Source organism: Sus scrofa, chromosome 14, assembly GCF_000003025.6.
Source record: "Sus scrofa isolate TJ Tabasco breed Duroc chromosome 14, Sscrofa11.1, whole genome shotgun sequence".
NCBI lineage: Eukaryota > Metazoa > Chordata > Mammalia > Artiodactyla > Suidae > Sus > Sus scrofa.
Genome location: NC_010456.5, coordinates 11536319 through 11554539, shown reverse-complemented (window position 1 = coordinate 11554539; position 18221 = coordinate 11536319). Strand labels below are relative to the sequence as shown.

The following is an 18221-nucleotide window of genomic DNA, read 5'->3' as shown; positions in this document are numbered from 1 at the left end:
TCTTTTTGTCTTTTTTCTGTTTTCTGGGAGATTTCTTCATCTTCTGATACTTGTATTTAGTTTTTCAATTTTGTCTATCTTGTTTTTAATTAATTATCTGAAAGATTTCCTTTTTAAAATGGCACCCTAAGTCTCATGGGGGTGCTAGAATTATTCTTTATCTTGATCTGGATGTCGGTAACAGAGTTATGTACACATGAGCAAACTCACTGAGCATTTTGTATGCATGTGGTACATAGTCATGACTTAACTCTGTTCCTATATATGCTTCACAGGCCCTCAACTATGCTAGTCAACTGCAGGCTAAAGTCCGTCTGCTTTTTCCCCCTCTAATTTTTTTTTTTTTTGCTTTTCAGGGCTGCACCCACAGCATATGAAGGTTCCCAGGCTAGGGGTCAAATTGGAGCTGTAGCTGATGGCCTATGCCACAGCCACAGGAATGCCAGGTCCGAACCATGTCTGCAACTTAACACCACAGCTCATGGCAATGCAGGATCCTTAACCCACTGAGCAAGGCCAGAGATTGAACCTGCGTCCTCATGGTTACTAGTTGGATTCGTTTCCATCACACCACAATGAGAACTCCTCATTTGCTTGCATTTTAGTGGTGCTTGGGAGGGACCAAAATTATATGTGGTACAATTTAATTCAACTATCATTTTAATTCAGATGCCTCTATTTTTTAATGTTAAATCAAATTTGCATTGCTAGATTAAATCCAACATTGCTGTGATGTATTATTATTTTTGAGTAAACTGAGGGATTCATTTTGCTGGTTTTTTCCTAAGAATTTGTGCATCTGTGGTATAAGTAAAATTGGCTTGTGATTTTCCTTGTTTTTTTTTTTTTTCTGTCCCTGATTTTTTTTTAAATTAGGGTTAAGTTAAGGTTATACTAGACTCATAGTCCCTTTTCATTTTGTTCCCTGGAACACTGTGTATGTGATTGAGCAATATGTTCCTTTAGAGTTTAATAAACTCACGTATAAAATTATCTAGATTTTATATTTCTTGTAGGAAGATTAACTCTATTACATTTCTTCTTTAATCAGTTTTCTTAGACTCTTTTTAAAAAGAATTTTTCCATTTTGTCTTTTGAATCTATTGACTTAAAAGTTTTGGAATTCACTTATTTTTTTTTCCTCTGCTGAATATATAGTTATGTCCTCATTTTTGTTTGCAGTATTATTTGTGCCTCCTTTTTTTTTTTTTTTCTTTGTGCAACCACAACAGAAATTCTGTTTTATTAGTATTTTCAGTGAACCAAGTTTTATCTTGGCAAAATTTTATTTGGCTTTCATAAATATATTCTTGTCATACTGTTGGTTAAGGTATATTATGGGAAAGGTGAAGATGGACTTGTTCACTGAATTTTTTTTGCCTTTTTAGGGCTGAACCTGAAGCTTATGGAAGTTCCCAGGCTAGGGGTCAAATTGGAGCTATAGCTGCTTGCCTGCACAGCAGCCACAGTAACCCAGGATCCGAGGCTTGTTTGCAATCTACACCACAGCTCATGGCAATGCTGGATCCCCGATTCACTGATGGAAGCCAGGGATCAAACCCGCATCCGCTTGGATCCTGGTCAGGTTCGTTACCACTGAGCAGTGATGGGAACTCCCCTGAATTTTAAATAATCGAGAGCTACAGTATACCCCTTGAAACTTGGAAAATGTATTTTTCATAATGACATGGAATTATTATCCATGCTATTATTATCTAAAACTGGAGGTTTGAGGATAGTTTAGATAGACATATACATGATAGATATACATGAATTAAAAATCTTGGGGTTTCCATTGTGGCTTAGTGGAAACGAATCTGACAAGCATCCATGAGGACGAAGATTCGGTCCCTGGCTTTGCTCAGTGGGTTAAGGATCTGGCGTTGCTGTGAGCTGTGGTGCAGGCCAGTGGCTGCAACTCCAATTCGATCTCTAGCCTGGGAATCTCCATATGCTGTGGGTGTGGCCCTTAAAAGACAAAATAAATAAATAAATAAAAATCTAGTGATCCTTAGAATGCTTTTTTTAAAAATTTTTATTTTATTGGAATGCAGTTGATTTATAATGCTGTATTAGTTTCAGGTGTACAGCAAAGTGAATCAGTCATATATATAAATATATCCATTCTTTTTTCCCATGTAGGTTATTAAAACTATTGAGTAGATTTTCCTGTGCTCTACAGTAGGTTCTCAGCAATTATCTGTCTTATACAGTAGTGTACGTTATTCCCACCATCTCGATTCTTCCCTCCCCCCAACAGTTTCGCCTATGGTAACCAAAAGATTGCTTTTGAAATCTGTTTGTTTCTGCTTTTGAAATAAGTTCTTTCGTTTCCTTTTTTTCTTAGATTCTGCATATGATATTTCTCTTTGTCTGACTTACTTCACTTAGTATGATAATCTCTAGGTCCATCCATGTTGCCACAAATGGCATTATTTCATTCCTTTTTATGGATGAGTATTCCATTGTATATATGCACCACATCTTTATCCATTCCTTAGTTGATGGACATTTAGGTTGCTTCCATATCTTGGCAATGCTGGATCCTCGATCCTCTGAGTGAGGCCAGGGATTGAACCCATATCCTCTTGGATACTAGTTGGGTTTGTTACTGCTGAGCCACAATGGGAACTCCTGTTTGTCTTTTTGATATAAAACTCATGAGATGATTATATATTTTGAAGATTAATCCCTTGTCAATCACTTAATCTGCAAAGATTTTTTTCCCATTCCGTGAGTTTTTTTCACTTTTTAAGTGTTTTCTTTTGCTTTGCAATTTTAAGTTGCTTTTTTCCCCCCTACACTGTATGTTCTTGCCTCCTTTGCCATAAATGAGTTGACCCCAGGTGCTTGGGTTTATTTCTGGGCTTTCTGTCCTGTTCCACTGATCTGTATTTCTGTTTTTATGCCAATACCATAGTGTTTTGATTACTATAGCTTTGTGGTATCAGTCTGCAGTCAGGAAGCCTCATTCCTCCAGTTCCATTTTTCTTTTTCAATATTGCTTTGGCTATTTGGGGTCTTTTGTGTTTCCATACCAATTTTAAAGCATTTTGCTGCTGTATAGCACAGGGAACTATATCCAGTCACTTGTGATGGAACATGATGGAGAAGAATGTGAGAAAACAATGATATATATGTAACAATGATATATATATAAATGGATCACTTTGCTGTACAGCAGAAATTGACGGAACATTGTAAACCAACTATAATAATAAAAACAAATAAAAATTAAAATTTTCTAGTTCTGTGAAGAAATGTCACTGGTCAGGATTGCATTATATCTGTAGATAGCTTTGGATAGTGTAGTCATTTTGACAGGATTGATTCTTCCAATCCAAGAGCAGGGTATGTTCCATCTATTTGTGTCACCTTTAGTTTCTTTCATCAGTGTCTTAGTTTGGGTCTTTTGTTTCTTTAGGTAGATTTGTTCATAGGTATTTTATTCTTTTTGATGTGATGGTAAATGGGTTTCTATTGTTTCATGTTTTCATGGTTAAACTTTTTTTCCCTTTTTTGGTTGCCCCACGGCATACAGAGCTCCTGGGACAGGGATCAGATCCAGCTTGCAGTCTCAACCAAAGCTGCAGCTGTGGCAATGCCAGATCCTTAACCCACTGTGCTGAGCTGGGAATTGAACCCTTGTCTCAGTGCTCCTAAAATGCTGCCGATCCTGTTGTGCCACAGCGGGAACTACTAAACTTTTTTTTTTTTTTTTTTTTTGTCTTTTTGCCTTTTCTAGGGCCGCACCCACAGCACATGGAAGTTCCCAGGCTAGAGGTCTAATTGGAGCTGTAGCTGCTGGCCTATGCCAGAGCCACAGCAACGCCAGATCCGAGTCACGTCTGTGACCTATACCATAGGCTAATGGCAACGCCAGATCCTTAACCCATTGAGTGAGGCCAGGGATTGAACCCGAAACCTCATGGTTCCTAGTCGGATTCGTTAACCACTGCACCACGACGGGAACTCCAACATTTATACTTTAATCTTAAAATAGCTGAATCTTCCTAGAAAATAGTTTCCATGTGGCTGAGCGGCTTTAGAGCCTGACTAGGATTTGAGGATGCGGGTTTGGTCCCTGGCCTTGCTCAGTGGGTTAAGGATCTGGTGTTGCCACAAGCTGCAGCATAGGTCACAGATGTAGCTCTGGTATTGCTCTGGCTGTGGTGTAGGCTGGCAGTTGCAGTTCCGATTCGACCCCTAGCCTGGCAACTTCCTTATCACACAGGCCAGGGATCGAACCCACCACACCTTCACAGTGACCAGTGATCCGTGACCCGAGCTGCTGCAATTGGATTTTTTTTTTTTTTTTTTTTTTTTGTCTTTTTAGGGCCACACGTGATATATGGAGGTTCCCAGTCTAGGGGTTGAATCAGAGCTGTAGCCACCAGCCTAGCCACAGCTCACGGCAACGCCAGATACTTAACCCACTGAGCGAGGCCAAGGATCAAACCTGCGCCCTCATGGGTGCTAGTCGGGTTCGTTAACTGCTGAGCCATGACAGGAACTCCTGCAGTTGGATTCTTAACCCACTGTGCCATAGTGGGAACTCCTGGTTTTCTCTTTTTAAATTAATCCTTCCCTTCTAGTAATAGATGTCAGACTTCTCTTGTAATCAGTGGATTTATCTGCTGTATCTAAATAAAAAGGACATGTAATAGAAGTGTTGGTAGTCTAAAATGTTTCAAATTTCTTTTTAAAAATTGAAAAAATTTCTTTTTTTACTTACAAGTTCTTTTCAAAGTTTGGAAGTTCTTATTAGTCATTTGAAATGTATTATGTTATCCATCTTTATGTGTATTTTTGATTAATTATATTTCAAGATCTCCAAGAGGTTTGTCTCATTCTCCTTGGGCTGTGAAAAAGATTAATCCTAGATGTAATGATTATTATCAGAGTATGTATCAAAAGAGACTGACTGATGAAGCTAAGATTTTGAAAAGCCTTAATCATCCAAATATTATAGGTAAGTTTAGATTTATTTGGTAACACAGTATTTGGTATAGTACTCTGTCTATCTAGAAATCGTTTATATCATATCTTAACTGGTTTCCCTAATAAAAAAGAAAATAGTGATGGAGTTTGGCAGGAGTTCTCCTGTGGATTTAGGATACGATGTTGTTGCTGCAGTAGCTCAGGTTGCTGCTGTGGTCTGGGTTCAGTCCCTGGCCCAGGAACCTCCACATGCTGCTGATATGGCCATGCAAAACAACAACAAAAAAGCCATCTCACAGCAATAGATATAGTCATTATAGTGCTGGTACTGTGGAGAATTCAGGAACGCAAAATGATCTTTGTGAATGTAATTTCCTTATTTTCATTTTTAATGTAAGTGGGGCTGGTGATATCACTATATTTAGGAACTCGTAGAGTATTAAAAATATTTCAATTTGGATACTGTTGGCAAACGCTGAAGGCATTTTAAAATTAAATCTACTGAATAGCTGCTTCATTGTATATTTGGCAGTGTGTTAATCCATAGTTGTTTTTAATTAAATTATTATAAAAAAACTTAAATACTGTTCTTCCCTATTCCAGTAAGACAATGTCATGTTTTCTTTAAGGTTACCGTGCTTTTACTGAAGCCAGCGATGGTAGTCTGTGTCTTGCTATGGAATATGGAGGTGAAAAGTCTCTGAATGACTTAATAGAAGAACGAAATAAAGATAGCCAAGATCCTTTTCCAGCAGCCATAATTTTAAAAGTTGCGTTGAACATGGCAAGAGGGTTAAAGGTAACTGTGCTATATTATAAGACTTTAGTGGTGCATGAAAAAACAAACTACTTTGTACATGTAATTACAAGGTGGATTTTTCTGTTTCCCAAAGAGGGAGTTGCCTCAAGTTAAAGTCTTTATGGAACCTCTCATATTATGAAGAGTACACTATTTACTTCTTTTGATTAGCAGAGTATTGTTCGAGCCCTTCACATAGCCTGAAATAACCCAAGTCAAGTGGTTTTGCTTTGGAAATCACATGTTAGATGTAGTTGAAAGGATTAATAAATTTAACACACGTTTAGTCATTATTCCTGGGGGTGTACTCTAACCCTCTGTGGCTGTAAACAAGCCTTTCAAAGATTGCTCTGAGGTATGTTAAGTTTTTGGACATGATGGATAGACATATGTAAGATAAAAAAAAAAGTGTTCTCCGTGTTATGCAAATAAATCATTGTGCTTTGGATAGTAACATTGCAAGAAATCAAAAGAATTCTGAATCCTAAATAACTTAAGTAATTATGAGTCCAGGAAATTGTTGCATGACTCAAAAACAGATTATGTAATAGTATTAATGTCAACGTCGCATGTTAAAAGTTCAAATAAAGTTGATTCATGAAACATGAAACTGAAAAAAGGGCAATATTTCTAAATATATATTTTAATATGTGTATAGAATAACTGATTTTAAATGTGTTGTATAAGCTAAATTAATAATTTGAATTATTCAATAGTTATTTTAAATGTGTATTATAATGGAATTAATAAATTACATTGTAAATATATTTGAACATATTCAATTTATGATCAGCATTTAAGGATAGTAAGCATTCCAAGTTAAATACAAAGAATTATTTCTATGCTTAAAAAAAAAAAAGAATTGTTTCTGCATCATTTTCAGGCCCAGCTCACAGAGTAGATGTTCAAATGCTGATGGATGAAAAACAAATTTCAGGACTTTTTTTTTTTTTTTCTTTTTATGGCCGCACCTGCAGCCATATGGGTTCCTGGGCCAGGAGTTGAATTGGAGCTGCAGCTTCGGTCACAGCCACAGCCACAGCAACACTGGATCTGAGTTACCTCTGCAACCTATGTTACAGCTTAGGCCACATGGGATCCTTAACCCACTGAGAGGCCAGGAGTTGAATCTGCATCCTCGTGGATACTACGTCATGTTCCTAATGCACTGAGCCACAACAGGAATTCCCAGGACATTTTTGGTTATGAATGAATTTCATCACTTGTCAATTCTAGGAAAGGGTTAATGTGAGAACACAATATAGTTTTAAATTACATTATTCTTCCTCTTCTGCCTGTGAATTATATGTAACATTATCTTAACAATTTGAGGAAACTATTTGTGAAGATTACAAAATTATTTCTAAAAATCACCAGCCTCAAGTAAAATCGCATTATATTTTGAAATCTGTAGTAGCATCTTTGACATATAAGTTTTGTGTGGTGGGTTTAAAAATTAAAAATTTGCTTAGAGTTCCCTTCCTGGCTCAGAGGTTAATGAACCTGACAAGGATCCATGGGGACGTGGCTTCGATCCCTGCCCTCACTCGGTGGGTTAAGGATCTAGCATTGCCATGTGGTGTGGTGCAGGTCACAGATGCAGCTTGGATCCCATGCTGCTGTGCCTGTGGTGTAGTCCGTCAGCTGTAGCTCCACTTTGATCCCTAGCCTGGGAACTTCCATATGCTGAGGTGCAGCCTTTAAAAAAAAAAGAAAAAAATTAGCTTATGTATAAATAGATATCAATTTCCAAAGAATCTTTTAGACTTCTGGTCAGTATGGCAGACCAAGATAGCATGAGATGTTCCCTTCTCTAGCTTTAAATAATTTGAAATGGTGGACAGATGTCAACTTGTAGGTTAGGAAGGGAGTTCAAGTTGTTATTTTTGTATAGAAATTTGTCATACATTTCTGATTAGTTTGTATTGTTGCTCAGATGTGTTAAATTTTCCACTATTTTAGTATCTGCACCAAGAAAAGAAACTGCTTCATGGAGATATAAAGTCTTCAAATGTTGTTATTAAAGGTGATTTTGAAACAATTAAAATCTGTGATGTAGGAGTCTCTCTACCATTGGATGAAAATATGACTGGTAAGTGGAATTCTAATTTTTAAAATTGTTTTTATAAAATATTAAATTTATATTTTTGCATATTTAAAAAGTAATAAGTTCACATTCTTCAAAAATCAAAAACTATTTATAAATATACAATTTAAAAAATTCCTTCTTTCCTGTCTCTTTCCATCCAGCCTCTAACCTCTTCCCTTGTCATACACACAGGATAAATTATTGGTTTCTTACTAATACATATTTTAACTGAAGAAACATGGGTATCTATTTCTAACCTGGATTGAGATTTTTAAGTGGTGAGAGATTGGGGAATAGAAAATAAATTTTTTTTATATTACTCAAATGAGAAAATAAAATTTTTATAAGGTGTTATAAAGGAGTTCATTTAGTGTCAGCATAGTGACAATATTTGGGAAACGGCTAGAAGAAACTGGAGTGGGAGTAGGAAAGAGGGGTGCTGATAAAGGCCAGTCTTCTGCTTTTAGCCCCTTGGCCCACCCCAACTCATTCTGCTCCCTTTATTGTGAATATTATTAACCATTCTCTTCTCAGGGAACTGAAGATCTGTTCTTAATGAGAACCAAAGCCAGCCTCAAAGAGGAAGCCTCTGCTTTCAACATACTCTTGAATAAATTACATTTAAATTTGCTTCTTTATATAAGATAGAGGGAAGGCTACTGATACTGTTTAGAACTTATGTACACCATAATTTCTATCTCAGGTCTACAAGTTGAATTGAAGAAAAAAGCCAGGATAAGTAGGTTGATTTTATAACGATGTCTGTAATCATTAATGAATATAGAACTGGCACAAACCCTTAGGCTAATAAATAACTGCTACAACGTTGATACCTTAGGAAATATATTTAGAAATTGTCAAAAAGAATAAAAAGAATAAAAATAAAAGGACATCTAAGAGAATTGTTGTTTCTCTACACCCCAGCCAACTGATCAGGTTTTGAATATTTGACTGTCTGTTGGGAAAAGGTAGTTTTTTATGAGGTTGAGTGTGTCTTCATGTTTACTGGCTGTATTTATTATACTTTAAACTACCTGTTAAATCATTTGCCCACTTTGGGTCATTTGCCTTTTTTACTGGTTTCTGGTGTTTGCTCTTCTGACCATTTTATCTGTATCTCACCTGTTTCAGTGACTGACCCAGAGGCCTATTACATCGGCACTGAGCCTTGGAAACCTAAGGAAGCTCTAGAGGAAAATGGTATTATTACTGACAAGGCAGACATATTTGCCTTTGGCCTTACTCTGTGGGAAATGATGACTTTATCTATTCCACACATTAGTCTTCCAGATGATGATGATGAAGGTATAACTACATAATTTTAACATAAATCCCAATCTCTGTTTGAACTCAAGATTAGCTTATAAATTTAAAAGAGCAAGTTGGAGTTCCTACTTTGGCTTAGTGGAAACAAATCTGCCTAGTATCCATGAGGACGCAGGTTTAATTCCTGGCCTCACTCAGTGGGTTAAGGATCCAGCGTTGCCATGAGCTGTTGTGTAGGTTGCAGATACGGCTTGGATCTGGCATTGCTGTGGCTGTGGTGTAGGCCGGCGGCTTTAGCTCCAACAAACCCCTAGCCTGGGAGCTTCCACGTGCCATGGGTGCACCCTTAAAAAAAAGAAAAAAGAAAAGCACGAGTTTTTTGATTTAGCAGCATGAGATACAAATTATTCTAATACTGATGACCAATTTGGTACTCTCTTGGTTTAATCTCATAAACATGAGAGGTAGCTTGAGAATAAATTGAGAAAATCCGGAGGAGTAAAAAGTTACTTTAAAAACTCCCCTTGGAAGTTCCCTTGTGCACACAGTGGGCTAAGGATCACAGGCTGCAACTGTGGCACAGGTACAACTCTTGGACCAGGAACTTCCACGTGCAGCAGGTACAGCCAAAAAAATAAGAAATCCCCTTACCTAAGAAAAAGATTGGAAAACTACCATAGTAAGGGGTTTGAGGTTGATGACCTTTAAACCCACTGACAATAGCAGGACAGCTCAAGACTGTTCAGCTGTCTTATGCCAGGAGGCTGATTTTGAGCAGTCACTAACTTTTCTATGATTTAGTGTTTTGATTATTTCAATCTTCACTCCTCCTGATCAGATAAGACTTTTGATGAAAGTGACTTTGATGATGAAGCATACTATGCAGCCTTGGGAACTCGGCCACCTATTAATATGGAAGAATTGGATGCAACGTACCAGAAGGTAATTGAGCTCTTCTCTGTATGCACCAATGAAGACCCTAAGGATCGCCCTTCTGCTGCGCACATTGTTGCCGCTTTGGAAATGGATGTCCTGTGAGCACCTCACACTCATGCCTACCACAGCTTCAAAAGTATGGTTCGGGTGTATAGCTGTTCTGTTTACCATAGTACATTTATCTCGCTACCATGATGATCCATAATTGTTAGGCTGTTTGGAAGTAACCTGTTTTAGGACCATAGATAACACCTTGGTAACATTTGAACAACTATTTTTATTATAAAGGTATTACATGTATGCTTACGCTGATAAGCATTTGAGATTGTAGAGGGCTTTCTATAAAAGTTTAAGAAACTAGCTACTCAAGTATTTGAACTTGTTTATACAGATTTAAAACACTAGCAATAAAGTGCTGTAATCTGATGTCTAACATCTGGATTGAGTGACCATTATTTTTCTTAATGCTCTTTCTCATCTTTTAATGGAGCTATTGAAATTAGCACTTTGTATATTACAAAATAAGTCTACATTTGCTTTTTTAAAACTTTAAACCTTTTGCTGGTCTTTCCTGGTTAATGTGCTTATTAACTATGGTCACTGAGACTAAGAGACCTGGGATATGGCTTGAAGGAGTAGCTTCTTGGTTATCTCCAAATATTCTTGGTTAAGGCTTGTCTTGCTTTCGTGGCTCTACCCAGATCTTTGGTTTTTGCTCTATTAAATGTATTTTCTGTACTGATAGCTTTTAAATGTTTTAATTTACTAATCTATCATATGCATTTCATAGTATTGTAAAAATAAAATTCTAACAGAATATAGAATAAAGGACACTTTAGTTACCAGAAAATATATTATTTTGTACTCCCTTTATTTGAGTGTTATTAAAATTACTGAGTGAATGTGAGTACATTTCTTTCTCTCTTGATCTTATTTTAATCTGTAAAATGAGTGATTTTTTTTTTTTTAAATGGCCAAACCCATAGCATATTCCTGGGCCAGGGATCAAACCAGTGCCTCTGCAGCAATCCAAGCTGCTGAAGTCAGATTCTTAAGCCACTGCACCACAACAACTCCTGAATCATTAGTATTTATCTATAAGCCACAGTTCCCTGGGATTTTTCAGTTACTGAATTGTGCTTGTGAATCTAGGTGGTATGCCCAGACTAAAAATTACTGTCATATGGGGATCTTGGATTAAGAACTGGTCCACTTTGAGCTTTAATTTTAGAATTCAATGAAGTGTTCCCTTTTAGTATTGTGTCAAGCAATATTGTACAGATCATTAATGGTTTAATCGTCCATCAAAATACTTTAAAATACCAAGAAAATAAATTGAAAGTATTACTTATATACATCCTCACATCAGTTATCCTGACTTTGACTTAGATGTTGTGTCATTTCTCATTAGGTCTGCCAAGCCAACAAGGGAGTTTCTCTCAGCCCCTTGTGATGAATTACAGCTTTCTTTTTTAACACATAAATATGTTGTTTCCTTGAGTAATTTGTTTCCAGATCCGATAGTTGGAACATCTAAGGGGAAATACCCAAGGATTGGGACAACAAATTCATAGCACTTGTTTATGGCAGACATTACAAAGTGATCCCAGTCTGGTTTTCCCCTTGAGTCTGGTTAGGACCTTGAAACTCTCAAAACAAGGTTTTGGACAACTTACTCCCAACAGGAAGAAAACGTTTAAAATTCTTACTCTGAAACTTTTTGTTTGTTTGCTTTTTTAGGGCTGCACCCGCAGCATCTAGAAGTTCCCAGGCTAGGGGTTGAATTGGAGCTACAGCTGCCAGCCTATACCCCAGCCACAGCAACGCAGCATCCAAGCTGAACCTGCGACCAGAGCAACACTGGATCCTTAACCCACTGAACAAGGGCAGGGATCGAACCTGCATCCTCACGGTTACTAGTCGAATTTGTTTCCACTGTGCCACAATGGGAACTCCAAATCTTTTCTTAAGTTACCTTTTTTTTTTTTTTTTTTTTTTTGTCTTTTTGCCATTTCTTGGGCTGCTCCCGTGGCATATGGAGGTTCCCAGGCTAGGGGTCTAATTGGAACTGTAGCTACCAGCCTACGCCAGAGCCACAGCAACGCAGGATCCAAGCCGCGTCTGCAACCTACACCACAGCTCACGGCAACGCCGATCGTTAACCCACTGAGCAAGGGCAGGGACCGAACCCGCAACCTCATGGTTCCTAGTTGGATTCGTTAACCACTGCACCATGATGGGAACTCCAAAATCTTTTCTTAAGTTACCTTCTTTTTTTGGTCATTTACCTTTGGTCTTACCTTATTTTTTAAAGGTTTTATTTTTAGAGTAGTTTTTGGTTCATAGCAAAATCAAGAAGAAGGTGCAGTAATTTCCCATATAACCCCCAACAATTTTCTTAGCTTCCATTATCAGCATTTCTTCACCAGAGTTCTACCTTTGTTGCAAGGTTAAGAACCAGGATGTTTCACTCTTGGTGTTGTCCATTCTATGGGTTTTGAAAAATATGACATGTATCTGCCATTATATCATACATAGTATTACCATTACTTTAAAAATCCTGTGTTCTGTTATCCCTCTCCTCCCACCAACACTTGGCAACCACTGATCTTTTTACTATCTTCATAGTTTTGCCTTTTCAAGAGTGTCATAATAGTTGGAATCATATGGTATGTAACCTGAGATTGGCTTTTTCACTCAGTAATGTTTCCTTTTTGTGGCTTGATAATTTTTTAGCACTGAAAAATATTCCAGTGTCTGGGTATACCAGTTTCTTCATCTATTAAGGACATCTTGGCTGCTTCCATATTTTGGCAATTTATGAATATAACAATTAAAAAAATCAACGAACAGAATCCTCAAAGAGAGTGGCCAAGATGGAGTAAAAGACCCTGAGCTCACCTCTCACAAGCACAAGAATCCTAACAATCTGCAGAACAATCACTGAAAAAAACTGCATCTACCAGAAAAGATCTTCTATAGCTAAAGACATAAAGGATAAACAAGACAGGTAGGAGGGGCAGATTTGCAATAAAACCTATATTCCTTAGGTGAGTGACCCATTAAAATAAATGGAATAATTCTATAGTGGAGGTTCTCTCATAGGAGTGGGAGTTCTAAGCCCCACCTCAAGCTCCCCAGCCCAGGGGTCTGGCAGGAAGATGGGCCCCCAGAGCATTTGACTTTGAAGGCCAGCAGGGCTTAACTGCAGGAGCCCCAGGAGAATGGAAGAAACAGACTTCACGCTTAAAGGACACAAACAAAATCTCAGGCATGCTGGGACCCAGGCAAAAGTAATGTAATATAATAGGAGCCTGGGCCAGACCTACCTGTTGGTCTTGGGAGGCTCCTGGAGACACGTGGCCACAGCTGTAGCTCATCCTGGGTACATGGACACTGGTGCAGACATATTGGGGAACATCCAACCTTGTGAACAATCCTGGCAACTGCCATATTGGTCCATTAGCAAAAAGACCTGGTCCCACACAATAGCTTGCAGGCTCCAGTGCTGAGAGCCTCAGACCAAACAACTAAGAAAGCAAGGACAGAGTTCCTGCCATGGCTCAGGGGTAACAAACCCGACTAGTATCCATGAGGACGCAGGTTTGATCCCTGGCTTTGCTCAGTGGATTAAGGATCTGGCGTTGCTGTGAGTTGTGGTGTAGGTCATGGACAAGGCTGGCTCTGGTGTTGCCATGGCTGTGGTGTAGGCCAGCAGCTACAGCTTGGATGGAACCCCTAACCTGGTAACTTCCATATGAAAAAAAGCAGGGACATATTCCCCACCCATCAGACAGGCTGTTCAAGAGCCCATAGCTTCCTATAGACATGCCCCAGCCCACCAGAGGGCCAAGACCCAGCTCCACTCACCAGTGGGTAGGCACTGACACAAGTTCTAGACCAGCCTTACTAACCAGGGGTGTAAGGGGGCAGATACCAGGAGCAAGAGAACCATGACCCTGCAATGCAGGTAGACCCTACCTACTCTGGGACCAGCTGAGACCTGGCTCTGCGGGAATAGGCCAACACAACCTTTGGAACACACCAGACCCTATACCCAACTGTGTCAGGAAGCCCTCAATGATCTGAAAGAAGCTCGGGTCTCTGGGCCTTGCAGCCAGGCTCCAGAACCATCTCTGCATGCCAGTAGTCAGGTACTAATAGCAGGAAATGGCTTTAACTGCCAGGGGGTGGGCAACAGCCCCAGGCTTTGGGACCTGACTGCCAACTAGTGAGAATCCCTCTAGGATTCTGTAACCAGTCACCTTGTGACCAAGTTCTGCTAAAGAGAGCCAGCAGCATCTTACAAGGCAGGCCTGGGCAACCAATTGGAAGGGGCCAACCAAGACAACCAGACCACCCATATAGTCAGCTCACCACAACAAAAGGACCCACATGGCTCTCAAAGGGGGAACTGCTAGAACATATAGCTTGGGTAAAGAGGGTACACAGGATGACTTCTTGGAGGTTGAGAAATGTAACTAACAACCACTCACAAGAAAATTCAAATAGCAACTTAGACAAGAGGCAGCAGAGGAGTATGTTCTAGACAAAGAAACAAGGTAAGATCCCAGAAGAAAAACTAAGTGAGGTGGAGACAGGCAATCTACCCAAAAGAGTTCAGAGGAATGATGGCAAAGATGATCAAAAAACTTGGAAGAACAAATGCACAAATCAAGAAGTTAGAATTTTTTTTTTTTTTTTTTTTTTGTCTTTTCAGGGCTGCACCCAAGGCATATGGAGGTTCCCAGGCCTAGGGCTCAAATCGGAGCTGTAGCCACTGGCCTATGCTGCAGCCACAGCCACACCAGATCTGAGCCACGTCTGTGACCTACACCATAGCTCACAGCAATGCTGGATCCTTAACTCACTGAACAAGGCCAGGGATCGAACCTGTGTCCTCATTTGGATACTGATCAGATTTGTTTCGACTGAGCCACAACAGAAACTCTCGTAGAAATTAGAATTTTTAACAAAGAGAAAATATAAAGAACAACCAAATAGATGAAAAATATACGAGAAGGAATCAATAGAGACTAAATGATACAAAACAGTCAGTAAGCTGGAAGAGAGCAGGGCAAATCACTGCCACTGAACTGAAAAAAGGAAATGATATTTTGAGACCTCTGGGACAAAAATCAAGCACGTTATACTTGTAGTATAGGGGTCCCAGAAGGAAAAGAAAGTGCCCAAGAAAATATATGAAGAGATGATAGCTGAAAACTTCCCTAAGCTAGGAAAAGAAACAGGTTTTTTCCTAGAAACAGGAAAAAAGTCCAGAATACAGAAAGCCCATATAGGATTAACCCAGAGGAACATATCAAGACACTGTAAAATGACAAAAATTAAAGAGAGCATACTATAAGCAGCAAGGGAAAAGCAACAAATAACATATATGGGAACTCCCATAAGGCTATCAGCTGATTTTTCAGCACAAACTCTGCAAGGCAGAAGGGAGTGGCACAATATATTTAAAATGATCAAAGGGAAAAAACTACAACCAAAAATACTCAGGCTCTCCTTCAGATTTGATAGAGATCAAAAGATTTACACACAAGTAAAAGCTAAAAGAATCAGCACCACCAAACCAGCTTTACAACAAATGTTAAAGGAACTTCTCTAAAAAAAAAGAAAAGGCCACAAATAAAACAAGAAAACAATGAAATGAAAAAGCACAATTGTAAAGGCAAACCTACCACTAAAGGTAGGAAATCATCCATACCCAAAGCTAAAAGGCAAAAGCAAAATCAATATCCACAATAAGCAGTTAAGAGATGCACAGAACAATTAGATGTAAAATGTGATAAAAGAAATAGTAATCGGGGGGAGGAGAGCACAAATGCAGGATATTTAAAATGGACTTAGAATGATCAACTTATGGTAGGTGTTCCCATGTGGCTTGGCAAGTTAAGAATCTGACTAGTATCCATGAGGATGCAGGTTCAATCCCTGGCGTTGCTCAGTGGGTTAAGGATCTGGCATTCCATGAGTTGTGGTGTAGGTCACAGATGTGCCTCAGTTCTGGTGCTGCCATGGCTGTGGCATAGGCCGGCAGCTCCCATTCGACCCCTAGCCCAGGAACTTCCAAACACCACAAGTGTGACTTTTAGAAGGAAAAACAAAAGAGAACCAACCCCCAAACCCAAACCAACAAAAACCTCACAGTAACCACAAACCAAAAATCTACAATAGATATATACACACACACACAAAAGGAATCCAAACATAACAATAAAGACAGTCATCATATCACAAGAGAACAAAATAAGGGGAGTTCCCATTGTGGCTCAGTGGTTAATGAATCCAACTAATATCCATGAGGACACAGGTTCAATCCCTGCCCTCATTCAGTGGGTTAAGGATCCAGCATTGCTATGAGCTGTGGTGTAGGTTGCAGATGTGGCTCAGATCTATAATTGCTGTCTATGGCTGTGGCACAGGCTGGTGGCTACAGCTCCAATTCGACACCTAGCCTGGGAACCCCCATATGCTGTAGGTGCAGCCCTAAAAAAGCAAAAGAGAAATTAACAGTAATAATAATAGTAGGGGATTTTAACACCCACTTATATCAACAGATCATCCAGACAGAAAATCAATAAGGAAATATAGGCCTTAAATAAATAACACATTAGGAGGTCCCATCGTGGCTCAGCAGAAACAAATCTGACTAGGAACCATGGAGGCTGCAGGTTTGATCCTTGGCCTCAAGGATTGAACCTGGGTTAAGGATCTGGTGTTGCATGAGGTGTGGTGTAGGTCACAGATATGTCTCGGATCTGGCATTGCTGTGGCTGTGGTGTAGGCCAGCAGCTATAGCTCCGATTAGACATGTAGCCTGGGAACCTCCATATGCTATGGCCCTAAAAAGACAAAAAAATAAATAAATAACACATTAGACTAAAAATGACTTAACTGATGTTTATGGAGCATTCCAAGCAAAAGCAGCAGAATATACATTCTTTTCAAGTGCAAATGGAGCATTTTCTAAGACAGATCACAAGTTGAAGTCATATCAAGCACCTTTTCTTTTTATTTTTTTTTTTTGCTTTTTAGGGCCATACCCACGGCATATGGAGGTTCCCAGACCAGGGGTCTAATCAGAGCTACAGCTGCCGGCCTACACCACAGCCACAGCAATGTCTGATCCGAGCCACGTCTGTGACCTACCCCACACCTCACAGCAACGCCAGATCCTTAACACACTGAGTGAGGCAGGATCGAACCCGAAACCTCATGGTTCCTAGTTGATTTGTTTCTGCTGTGCCACATAGGGAACTCCCTCAAGCACCTTTTCTGACCATAACATTGTAAGGCTAGATAGAAATTAGAAGAAAAATTTACAGAAAAGACAAACATGAGGAGACTAAACAATATATTACTACACAATCAATGGATCACTGAATAAATCAAAGAGGAAATTAAAAAACATACTTAGAGAATGAAAGTGATCCAAAACCTATGGGATACAGTAAAAGGAATTCTAAGAGGGAAATTTATAGCAATACAAGCTTACCTCAGGAATCAAGAACAATCTCAAATACACAACTAACTTTACACCTAGAGCAACCAGAGAAAGATCAAAGCCCAAAGTTAGTAGAAGGAAAGAAATCATGAAGGGCAGAGCAGAAATAAATGAAATAGAGACAAAAAAAAAAAAGTTCAATGTAACTAAAAGCCGGGTCTTTGAAAAGACAAAATTGATAAACCTTTAACCAGACTTATTTAAAAAAAATAAAACGGGAGTTCCCGTCATGGCACAGTAGAAATAACTCCGACTAGGAACCATGAGGTTGTGGATTTGATCTCTGGCCTTGCTCAGTGGGTTAAGGATCCAGCGTTGCCGTGAGCTGTGATGTATGTCACAGATGCGGCTTGGATCTGGCATTGCTGTGGCTGTGGTGTAGGCTGGCAGCTACAGATCTGATTAGACCCCAGCCTGGGAACCTCCATATGCCGTGGGTGCAGCCCTAAAAGGACAAAAGACAAAAAAAAATAAATTCATTCTTAGGGAGGTACAATCTCCCAAGGCTGAAGCAGGAAGAAATTGAAAATATGAACAAACTAATTACCAGTAGTGAAATTGAATCAGTAATAAAAACTCAACAGAGAGTTTCCATTGTGGCTCAGTGGAAATGAAGCTGACTAGTATCTATCAGGCTGCAGGTTCAATCCCTGGACTTGTTCAGTGGG

At 39.1% G+C, this 18221-nt stretch overlaps 1 protein-coding gene across 3 annotated transcripts in view; it reads left to right on the top strand.

The window, feature by feature from the left end:
* Nucleotides 1–10883, top strand: part of PBK (PDZ binding kinase) — a 33630-nt gene extending 22747 nt beyond the window's left edge. For 2 of the 3 annotated variants that reach the window (XM_021071781.1, XM_021071780.1), the window contains exons 4-8: nt 4830–4972; nt 5571–5740; nt 7703–7832; nt 8961–9134; nt 9934–10883. In XM_021071781.1, the coding sequence (XP_020927440.1) occupies nt 4830–4972; nt 5571–5740; nt 7703–7832; nt 8961–9134; nt 9934–10133 (817 nt within the window). In that variant the 3' untranslated portion in view covers nt 10134–10883. 3 annotated transcript variants of the gene reach the window in all.